General features: G+C 34.8%; 1 protein-coding gene across 1 annotated transcript; it reads left to right on the top strand.

Moving 5' to 3' along the window:
* The first annotated feature begins 1,094 nt into the window (after positions 1-1,094).
* On the top strand, positions 1,095-10,587 carry LOC128552530 (uncharacterized). The gene is made up of 2 exons (XM_053533577.1): positions 1,095-1,136; positions 8,144-10,587. Exon 2 carries the CDS (start codon positions 8,240-8,242, stop codon positions 9,947-9,949), a length of 1,710 nt encoding a protein of 569 aa, XP_053389552.1. The 5' UTR covers positions 1,095-1,136; positions 8,144-8,239; the 3' UTR covers positions 9,950-10,587.
* The last annotated feature ends 2,148 nt before the right edge of the window (positions 10,588-12,735 follow it).

Raw genomic sequence — 12,735 nt, 5'->3', positions numbered from 1 at the left:
GAAGCAAGGAATTTAGCGAACTCGCAATTCGCCGCCGTGACTTCACACGAGATCACGATAGCTAAGAGTGAAATCGAAAGTTTTCTACACTTTACCTTCGTGTCGCACTTTGCCATCGTGATTTAGCTCTTCGCCATCGTCATTTCACTGAGCAGGCGATACAAGAAGCGCGGGATCACGAAGGCAAAGCTAGAGTTACGGTAAAATTCATTTTACTATCGTATATTTACCTACAGACATATCCCTTGAATGATATATCCAATTATAATGATATTTCGAAAGTTTGTTACCACGAAACATCTATTTTGAATAAATACTTGCACACTTGTATGTACACGTGTACTATTAAACGAATACAAGGTAAAACAATACACTTCGTATAAAATAAATGAGAAAAATAAGTTATTTATGCAATATTTTTGCTTCAAAAAATATCAGGAGGATACTCCGACCGTCGCATTACCTCTGCGTACTATGAAAAATGCCCCAGCTACGCGCCTGTAAATTAATTATATTTCTTTAAAATGCTACATACCTGCACGATAAACATTAAGGCTGATGACAACCAAATCAAATGTCACAAGTAGTCCAAATAAATAGTTCTAATCTTTTTTCCTTTCCTAGTGCCTTTTCTCAATGGCAACCTGTTTACTTTTACTCTACCGCGTTTCAGTATGTATCACTTTGCATTCTATAGAAATCGGCATGTTCCTATCGCATTCTAGGTAAAAATGGCGGCGTAAGAATTTAATGTCTCGAAAAGAGAAATTGAAAGAAGCGAAAAGGAGTAAATTCAGCGGGTTGTATTTAACGAACTGTAGTTTTCTTCTATAAAAGTTAACACCCCGTTTTCCTTTTGTGTTTCTTAAGTAGCGATATAGTTCTTTATGGCAATATAAGTCTCTGAAAATCTGATATGCTAGATAATGTCGAAAACCGTTTAAAAGTAAATTTTATATGAAATAAAGAACAGCCGGATTTAGTGGAGTTCAGCCTTAACGACAGGGAGCATGCGCAGTGCTTATTGCTTACTTATCATGGTATGGATACAAAAATAGTATTATAACTTCCACAAAACAGAAATCGTTAAAAGCTTGTTGTGAAATGAATATAATAAACTATTTGGACAAAACCAGGTAACTTTCTTTATCTTAAAACTATTTTGTCTTAGAATGGTGATTCAATAGTTTCGGCGAAATCGAAAGTATACTTTTTCGATGAAATAATAAAAACATTAAATATTATTTTGAAGATATCTTTGAAAGATATCTTTTATATTAGAAAAAGCAGGAGAGCTTTCAAAGTTTTAACGCATCCGTAAAATTGTTTGGTAAACACAAACATGTACATAGCAACCTTGTGAAAAAGACGCGCTGATTATGCATACCGTCAGAAAAATCAATACATGCACGTCCACAATGCTTTTGTTAATGTGTAAAAAAGATTTAAAGGATAAGATCAAATAATGCGATAAGTTCTTTATTTGTTCATCAATTTGATATTTGATTATTTCTGCTAGTAGAAATTATGTTTTGCCTTTAATTTGTAAAGACTGTTTTTTTATAATAAAAATGTCTGATTAAAAATGTCTTGAATAATTGATAAGCGCTTACATCCAAAGTTGGTTTTGTTTTGTTTTGTTGGATTTAACGTCGCACCGACACATGATAGGTCATATGGCGACTTTCCAGCTTTAATGGTGGAGGAAGACACCAGGTGCCCCTCCGTGCATTATTTCAACACGAGCAGGCACCTGGGTAGAACCACCGACCTTCCGTACGCCAGCTGGATGGCTTCCTCACATGAAGAATTCAACGCCCCGAGTGAGGCTCGAACCCACATCGATGAGGGGCAAGTGATTTGAAGTCAGCGACCTTAACCACTCGGCCACGGAGGCCCCATCCAAAGTTGGTAGACTTTAAGTAGTTAACCTCATCTCTATAGAACAGATGAGTCATCATTTTTCCTATATATTCCATATAAATCCGCCATCTTGGGTCGGGAGGAAATTTTCAGGCTCTTTAGCGGAGTAGGTATATCGATCTGGGAGAAAAAGTAACTCACTAGGACGTGGTTGTGCTTTAAAGGCACAGCCACAAAAACTTCATGAAAATCATTCTTATAATACAGGTAATATACAGCTATACTACAAGTTTTTAGGCGGACAATTTAGGCCCTTCCTGGATAAATGTGTTTTCACAACTTTATCTGCTAATTTATTCAGTCAATCTCTTTTCAGCATAGTTTTAAGAATATAGATGGATAACTGTCTTACACTGTAGAAACAAATTATGTATGAAATTTAACTAAATACACTGATTTATGTACATATTGCCACATTAATTCAATAAAATGTTAAGACATTTAAACACATTGTCTTGGCCTATTATATGCCACTGTCAGTTTGAAACTAAATTCTTGTATATCTCATATTTTCATGCAAATCATGTATAATTACCATCATTGATCGTCTTTAATCAGTAGCAGACCAGTATAACGTTGTTCAGACCTCTTCAAAGACGTATGTAAATAAAACAATTACACCAATAGAGAATAAAAACCTGTAGACGAAAACGGACTAGTTTTTGTTTAATTGTGAAAGTTTTTTGTTTGAGGTGAAAAGTCATATAATATTTATCAACTATCAACAGACTTGCCATTATTGATATAACTATTGAATCAAAAGAGATTCAGTCGCCTCTCTGAGTTGCACTTTGTAAATGTAGGACGTAGAAGTGCTTGTTAGTAGGCATGAGGAATGAGTTCTAATACAAAAATAAAAGTATATTCTCTGTCTTCATATGTAGCCGCGGGAATCGAACTGAACTGAACTTTAAATACTTCTACAATGTTTTACTTGAAGCCATATATTATAACGTAAACGATGAACAAGTGAAGTAGTGCCTGTGATTATCCACAGGCAGTCAAAATGCTTTTTAATAAGCTAAATAGCCAATACATGAATATGACTTTATAATACATAGCTTTTTAGACAATTAATTACTCCATCGATTCATCAAGTTTTATTACGATTATCTTATTTGAAATAACACAAGTACATAAAAACGTTTAATCGGCAGCAACATCGTGCGTAACATCAGTATGGGAATGGGGACTTTATTCTCTAGTCTAAAATCTTATAAATTAACATGAGACTAGCTTTTGAATTTGAAGCACTGCATCAGGTTGTATACACAAACATAGCATTCCGCCTTTCGCATAAGCACAGCAATACCGAGCGATTCAAGCACGTTTATGGTACACTGTTATGTTATCAGTACGGTGAAAAAAATTAAGTAGCGTGCACAATGACAAAGTTTTTGTAAAATATGTTTAAATATATACGAACAAAGAGCTGATTACATAAAAGACGTCTACACATTTGATGTAATTATTAATGAAACGTCATAGGAGTATGAGAAAAATGATGAAACAAATCGCAATAGGCGGACTTACAGATAGTAAGACGTACAACAAAGACACGTGCAAAGCTGCACTAGAAAGAAAGTTACGGCAAATTTATGTTTGGTATAAATTTCAGGCATAAAATGTTGATGAATACGGATCCAGGTAGTAAGCTCATGATATTTAATTTTATAATAAATTATAAGCTACAATACTTTATTAACACTCACAAATTGATATTGGCAAGTTTTTCTAATAGCGAGTTAGCTCAAAATAGACTACTTCACGTTGAACACGGTATCGCGAGATAAACTGTTTTAAGTATTTAAGTGTTACCTTAAATAGTTGTCGCTAACATGCACTTCTGTGATGTGTTTTGTTCTTTATATAATAATAAGTACATTAGTAAATCCTTCTGTATTATTCTGAATACTAATTTGAAGATATCTTTAGATCGGGTGAGAAAGAAGCAGACAGCCTTGAAAAGAATACTAGTAGTAATGTACATACCCGCACGATAAACATTAACGACAGGGAGCATGCGCAGTGCTCATTTATGATACAAAAATAGTATTAACATTCACGAAACAGAAATCATAAAAATCTATAATTATTACTTTTGTGAAAGGAATATAATAGATTATTTGGAAAAAAACAGGTAATATTTTTTATCCTTTAGCTATTTTATCTTAGAATGGTGATTCAATTGTTTTGGCGAAATTGAAAGTAGACTATGCTTTTTTTGTCTTTTATGAAATAATAACTTTTATGAAGTAATAAAAATATTAATTATTTTTAGATATCTTTTAACGATATCTTTTTAAATAAGAAAAAAGCAGGAGAGCTTTACAAGTTTTAATGCATACGTAAATTTGTTTGATAAACACAAACATGTACATAACAACCTTGAGAAAAAGACCCGCTGATTATGAATACCGACATGCACGTTTCACAATGCTTTTGTTAATGTGTAATCAGATCTTTAAGGATAGGATCAAAGAATACAATAAGTTTTTGTTAGCTCGTTTATTTGTTCATAAATTTGATATTAGAATAGTTATACTAGTTGAAATTATGTTTTGCCTTTGATTAATTTGTAAAGATTTCTTCAGGTTAAGAATGTCTTGACTAATTGATTAGCGCTTACATCATATGTTGGCGGACTTTAAGATAACATATGGCATTATACTGTCCATAGTTTACATTGAATGTCAATATTTTCGTGTCCGGAGCATAACTTAAAAGCTATTCAAGTCATTGACTGTAAACGTGGAAAACAGGTAGCTAATGACGAGACGATGTGCAAAACACATTAACCAGGTCAAACGTCAATGTCATAAATAGAGCCGTCATTCATATTTTGTGTCCGCAGCATTACTTAATAGCCATTTAAGGTATTGATTTCAAACTTGCCATATAGGTAAGTGAGGATGAGACTATGTGCACAGCGCATGAACTTGGTCTTTAGGTCAAAGATCAAGGTCACAAATCAATTTCAAATCCGTCCTTATTGTATTTTGTATCCAAAGCACAACTCCAACACTATTCAATGTATTGACTTTAAGCTTGGAATACAGTTTGGTGGTGATTATTTTTGGTGTTGACTTTAAACTTTGAAAAGAGGTGGGTGAAGATTATGTTTTCTGAGGAATGCAGCAATCCACATTACTCACCCCCTACACATACGCATTAAACACCCATCCCACACACAAACAAGAGGGCCATGATGGCCCTATATCGCTCACCAGAGTTGATCTGGCCTACTGCCCTAGTTTTTGACCCAAATAACCCAGATTCGAACTTGACCTAGAGGTCATCAAGACAAACACTCTGACCAATTCTAATGAGTTTCAAACTTTAGCTATGGGCTCTAGAATGTTAACAAGATTATCTTTTGATTTGATCTAGTGACTTAGTATTTGACCACACATGACTCAATTTTGAACTTGAACTAAAGATTATGAAGACAAACATTCGGACTAAGTTTCATAAAGATTGGTCAAAATGTGGCCTCTAGAGTGTTAACAAGCATTTCTATTGATCTGACTGGGTTACCTAGTTTTTGACCCAACATGACTAAGATTCGAACTTGAACTAGAGATCATCAAGACAAACATTCTGACAAAGTTTCATAAAGATTGGGTCACAAATGTGGCCTCTAGAGTGTTAACAAGCTTTTCCTTTGACTTGACCGAGTGACCTAATTTTTGACCCACATAACCCAGATTCGAACTTGACCTAGAGGTCATCAAGACAAACATTCTGACCAATTCCTATCAGTTTCAAACTTAAACTGTGGACTCTAGAGTGTTAACAGGATTTTCCTTTAATCTGGCCTAGTGATCTAATTTTTCACACCACATGACCCAGTTTCGAACTTGACCTAGAATTTATCAAGACAAATATTTTGACCAAGTTTCATAAAGACTGGATCACAAATGTGGCTTCTAGAGTGTTAACAAGGCAAATGTTGACGCACAACGCACGACGCACACCGCACGACGCACGCCGACGCACGCCGGACAATGACCGATCACAATAGCTCACCTTGAGCACTTCGTGCTCTGGTGAGTATAAAAACATAACTGTCTGTTTCGTGTTTCTTAATATTCCATCATTATGATCAATACTGCAACCACCCACCCCCACCCACGGTCACATTACACTTCTCTTCTGGTATAGTACTGCAGGTGTATATTGCCTTGCCTAGCCCCTCGGAGCTCTTGTCTATTATTTGGATTAGTGACCTTGATTTTTACCCTATATAACATCGTTCCAAAGTTAACCTACTTTAAATAAAGGCAAATATTTTGGCCCAGTACAATACATATCCAGACTAATGTATCTGATCTACATTTAATAAAGTCAAAGATTCTAAGATAGAGTAGAAATCATGGCATCTGGAATGACAATGATTTTCTATGCTTAGAGATTGTGTGAACTAAAACATTCTATGTTTCATTACGAATGGGCTAAAATTGTAGCCGCTTGAGTGTTGATAGTGAAAATATGAACGGCGGACTCATTGCTACCACAACGTTTGAGCACTTTGTGATCCGATGAATTGTTTAATGCTTTTTGCGATATGTGTGACACAAATTGTCTGTCACTGACAAATGGACAGATTAACAGACAAAGCCTTGTCTAAATCTCCGACCACAAACAGATGACATAATAAGTCAAACCTTAACATCGTTAACGGCACTTTTCCTACCGCACACAATATAATTAAATTATATTGTGATGCGCCCGCGCCCTTCCTCCCTCACCTTGAAATATTGATTGTCGTAGGTGTTCACACTCCACTTAACCTTCTTTCGTAATTATCTTAAGATTTCTTGTGTCAATCATCTTTAGTCATCAGTTTATATATTCCTACAATGTCAGGCATCAATATCATTAATAAAGTTTCTTTTCCTCTAAATACAGATTAGTTTTTAAGTCTGTTGATATAGGTATAGCACGTTTTCTCTCTTGTTAAAACTCCCCCGAAAAGTGACAGAGACAGTATTTTTATGCTAGACTGTGAGAATAACGCATGCTTTTTCATGTTATAACATCTGCAGAATCCCGAGGGATTGTTTGGTGCCCGAGTCCGGTGGGCGAGGGTACAAATATTTCCTGAAGATATAACAACACAAATGAGCATGCGTTAACGCCAATCTAGCATAAAATGCGTAAAAAACTAATAAACGAATGAATTATCCTTCAATGTCATTAAATATACACGAAACGCGAGGGAACGCCTGCGTTGTTTCTTCACGTTGACGTCATTTCCTTTTGAATTATCAATTTTGGAACCGTAATGCGTTTACGCTCTGCCATGGAACACGCATATATAAAAAGTATTATAATAGCGCGTTAGCGCGAGAATCATTCTAATAACACACGTATTCTCTCTTGCTAAAACACCTCCGAAAAGTGACAATAACAGCAGTTTTATGCTATAATGTAGAGATAACGCACGTTTATTTGTTTAACAACATCTGCAGAATCGTGCCCGAGCCCAGTACAAGAAATGATTATGCGCTAACAAAACGTTTAAAAACTAATGAATACATTTTCACTCAACTTCCGTAAATTTCCATGAAATGCGGCTTAGGAATGTCTGAGATGTTTTTACGTTGACGTCATTTCCTTTTGAATTATCTGTTTGGGGGCGTAATAAGTTTACGCTTTGCCACGGAATGCGCATATGTAAAAAGGTGTTTAATAGCACGTACATGTGGAGAATCTCTCTGATAACACATGCTTTCTCTCCTGTTAAAGTACCCCCGTGTTGACTTGCTAAAAAGCATCCTTGCATGAATCTGTTTTATATGATCCTGTCCCACAACTTAAAGCAAAACTTAAAACAAAAAAAAACTTTTCAACACCTTGAACTTAATATGTTCACCTAACGGTAAAGTTTAGGTGACAAAGTTAGTGTCATTACTTCTCATTTATTCGATTTATATTGAACGTGCATTTTATTCTCTATTTGCAAAAATAAACTGGTCTTCAAGCAAAGAAAATATGACATTTTTCATCTATGTTTCTCCCTAAACATAAAAGCACCGAGTATATTCCGGAAGAGCCCTGATATGGGGGAACAATATAACATGAATATGTTTTTGTTACTTTATAATTATGTGGGCGCATAATGCTCATGACACTAATAAACATTATTTGTTTGATTTACATATCAAAAAAAATGAAACAAACAAACATATAGATATATATTTCTTTTTAAATTTAGGAGGAACACCGGACTTATGACCATATTCGTGACTGTGTGTCAACTCGACTTCTACGAAACAGTTAACCTTATATTCTTGATATATTCTAAAAGTGGATGATAATGGCGGTGTCGAAGATTAAAGAAGACTTAAAAACAAAAGAATCTGATGAAATTAGAGAAATGTTTTGTGAAAACTGCGACAATGAAGGAAAATATGCTGTAGCAGATGGATTTTGTGTTGACTGTAATGAGTTCCTGTGTAGAGTATGTTTGAAGTACCATAATAAGTATAAATCTGAACACATGACCCAAGATAAGGATCATATGCCACATGATTATTGTTTTGAGAAATGTTCAAGTCATCCCGATAAATGTATAAAATTCTACTGTCTCGAATGTAAAAAGTTTGCATGTTCAAAATGTGCCTCTGTCAATGGCAGTATTTTGCATGAACATGTTTGTATATCACAAACATGGACGCCAATTCACACAGCTGTTCAGAATACTGTGGATGGATCGTATTCTCTTATAGAAGAAGATGTCACTAGTACGACAGGTGACATAAAGACAGTGGAAGACAGAATCCTTTCCACGCGGCAGAATTGGCACAAAAGCAATGAAAAAGTCCGAGAATCAATTACGTTACACAGAAAGGACATAGAAAGACGGATAATTGAACTTGAGAGGCAGTTTTTAAGGGAAGTAGATGAAAAAGAGTACGCTTTTAAAGCAAGCCTAGATTCTGTTTCGGCAGATGTTACAGCTATGAAAACTAAAATGGATTCGCTTGCATCTTATCAAAACAAAGTGCTGCAGTCAAGCAATCGCTGTTCGAAGTTTATTGCGATGAAAGAAAGTAAGTCGAGCGTTCTTTCTGTTCGGGATGAACTTGTTAGCTTAGAAAATAAACTTGTTTACAAAGTCTATGCTTTTGATACAACAGAAAGTCCAAACTTTGACGAACGAAACTTTGGATTTTTTGTACCAATAAAATTTAAACAGAAACTTACCGCTTTCCACAAGTATTATCTGGATGTCGCCGAATACTTAGTCTGGATTGTCGCAGGAAGTATAAATGATCTGAGTGAGTACGACGGATTACTTGTAGCTGTTGTAAGGGCAAGCCGAACGGTAGTTCTTCTTGATCCTACCAAGCAAAAGATATTGTCAAAATATACTTTGATGTCATCGCCAGCACGGTCAGCTTCTTTGAATAGAAACCGAATTGCAGTTACATTAACCGATATAGGCATAATTCAGATATTGTGCATTTCAGAGTTAGAAGGACTGAAAAAGACATCAGATATAAAAGTTGATCGAGGTTGCTGGGATATTGTATATAATAAACATCAAGATTGTTTTTACGTGTCTTATTTGGAACCAGAGAGCAAGATTGAAGTATTGAAGGAAACTGGAGAAATACTTAGAGTTTTGGACAAAGACATCTTAGGAAATAAACTGTTTATTAGCCCAAGAAACATTGCTCTCAGTTTTGGTGAAAGATCCTTGTATGTTTCCGATACTGGCAGAGATATGGTCATTAAGACAAGCCTCGAAGGCAAGGTAGAAACAGTTTACAAGGATAAAGATCTGAAATATCCGCGTGGAATAGCAGTAGACGAGGACGGATCAGTTTTTGTTTGCGGTGAAAGGTCAAATAATATTCATCAATTAGCACCAGATTTGTCGAAAATTGGCATAACTTTGGAATCAAAAGATATTCAGTCGCCTCTCAGCGTTGCAGTTTTTAATTGTAGGGCATCGAAGTGTTTGTTTGTAGGGATGGCTTCTAATACAAAGATAGAAGTATTCTCTCTCACTTAAAACGTTGTCAGTGGAATTGCACACTCAACTACAAGATTCATATTGTACATACTAATGTATAGAATATCCATGATCAATTAAAACATTACTGTTATTATAATTGACAATTGTTATACAACCCGATTTATATCCCTATTAAACAAAGACGACGGAGCCTGGTATTAGTATGTAACACATGCACCGATTGTACGTCATTATTACTTCATGTAGCGTCAACAGTAGAGCGCTGGAAAAGAAAACTGCGCAAAGCAGGCAATTACATGTATATGGCGAATATCTTATGAAGATAACAATCCTTGAAAACGTGTCAGAATTGAAATAATGTATATCAAACTTTGACTTGTTTTTAAATAACATTATTGTTTGTTGTTCAGATTTTTACCTAGGGTTAATTTTACCAAGCTTTAAACAATTCGGTGCAGATGTATATTTTTGCATCCACTTGATATGATTACTTCACATCTTACTCTTCACAGTGACTTTTTTTACAACAGAGCACAGTTTGATACATATTTTTTCATTTTACAATAATTTACTCAAGTCTATAGAATTTTATATACAATCATTTTTACTTTTAAATATGATTGTCGGTGTACATTCGTTATACAAATGTATTTAAATAAACAGTTATTAAAGTACTCAGAAGCCCTTCTAGTCTCAGTTCTTTATCTCCACTTCGAGTCTTTTGATTTTTAAGGAGATCAATACATCTCACAGATGTGTTTGTTTAAATGCATAAAAAAGTGTAATATTGATTGTAAAATCATAACATGGGTCCAACGTGAACTTCTTTAAATGTATTATAACATTTCAAGTACTTATCTTTCTTTGTTTTATCATGCTAATTAATAGAAGTCAGTCTTGAGCATCATTTACGATAGTTACAGAAGAAAGTCTGGAATTGTAAAAATAATTTATTATTTATTCGTGGCATACAATGTATTCAATTGTTTCTTTTACTGAACTTAGCAGAATTTGATGAGCTTAGTAGAATTTAATATGAGAGATGTACTTACATAACTATATCAGGAAAAAGTACACGCAACTCCCATTTACTGGCTAGATATAATTGTTAAGAACCGCACTGTCAAACAAATGATAAAGGGGTGTGACTGGTTATTATTGTAACAATTATTTATTACCATAATTTTGCAAACTACCGCAAAGTAGTACTGAAGCGCTGTGCGGTAGGTTTAGAATATCTCGGGAACCAGTATTTGGACTCGGTGTTGTTACATTTTCTGGTCTTTTTGGACCATAGAGTCGGAGTATGTATAACAGAATTCCGCTTTAAATTGGCGCTTGAGAGAATGGATTATGAGCATTTCAACGTCTCACCAATAGACTCAACCAAACCGTTTCTGGGGCCGTATTTCAGTAGCATCTACGAAAATACATTTAAGATAAGGAAAATCTTAATTTTATTTCCTTAGGTAAGATAAAAAAGAATCTTAAAATTAAGTCATATACTAAAATGAACTTAAGAAATTCGAAATTCTTAGCTAAGAAAATCTTAAGTTTTAAAAAAGTAACTTAAGTAAAATCTTAACCCGTTGTTAAGCATAGTTGGCATTTCCCGCGCCTAAATATAGTAACGGAAATATCAAAACGGATATGACAAAATCACCGAGTGAGTGGTTCCTGGCAAAGTAGACGGAATGGAATCCACCTAGAAGCCCGCTCGCTCGCCAAATTTCTCAATGGCAGATGCAATATTGCTGTGCGAGGTGATGGGTGGAGACAGCGGAGTGGAGGGGCTCTCCTTCCACTCCCTGCAGAGGCATAAATTTACAAATAGTAAGTTTTAACGAAAAAGTGTAAACCTTATCATATATTGAGCCTTTATCCTCCTCTATGGGTAGTATGTCTACCGTCTTGCAATTGCCACAAACATTTCCTTATAACGGAAACACTGGATGACTCATCTAATTAACGCATGATAGGATTATAGCTTTCTGCACATAATCAAGAAATATTGCATGATTTGGGATAGATCTAGTCCAAATAATAGACGTGAAAATTTTGTCATTTGACTTTCAACATTTAATATTCTGACATTTATATTTTGCATTTTTACTATCAAAGCCTTTTATGACGTGTAAACTGCTAAACGGAACATTTGTAAATATGAAAGTAGTGTAGCATAAATTCGATTTAACATGGAAAATAAAAAATGTAAAATATCAATGAGCTTATAAATGATATGAGTTATGTCAGGTCTTAAGGACTAGATTTGGAATGGTTAATGAAATCATATAGGTAACGGTAGTCCAATATGGGCAATATCCCCACTACTGGACTAGCGTAAAACACTTGAAAGACCAAAGTAATGGAAGCATACAGTGCTTTAGGGTATAGCGGATTTTAGGGTATATTCTCGATATCGACATTATAGGATAAATCCCGTTTTCCGGTAGTAACCACCAATAAACGCCCGTTCCCAGTTACGGTGAGTGGGGTATCGGTCATTACGCTATATAGCGGTAGTGTTTAGATTATCCTTTTTCCGAGTTTTAAACAAAGAAAATGAATAAAAAAGTATTGCAGATTGTCATAAAACATTGTTGTAATTAAGATGTAGCAAAATATCCTCAAAGTTTACTTTATTTTTTTATCTTTTATTTTACACTGCCGCTTCCGTGGCTCGATACCGAAGGTGTGAAATTATTCGCATTTTTCAAGGTTAACAGATTATTTTTGAAAAAAAAATTGTTGCCGAGGTCGTAGAATAGTATTTCTAATGTAAGAAAGTAGGAACTCTCCTAAATCCTTATTTTCTGGCAAAA

Source organism: Mercenaria mercenaria, unplaced genomic scaffold (genome assembly GCF_021730395.1).
Source record: "Mercenaria mercenaria strain notata unplaced genomic scaffold, MADL_Memer_1 contig_2878, whole genome shotgun sequence".
Lineage (NCBI taxonomy): Eukaryota > Metazoa > Mollusca > Bivalvia > Venerida > Veneridae > Mercenaria > Mercenaria mercenaria.
This window is presented reverse-complemented; position numbering and strand designations above follow the sequence as displayed.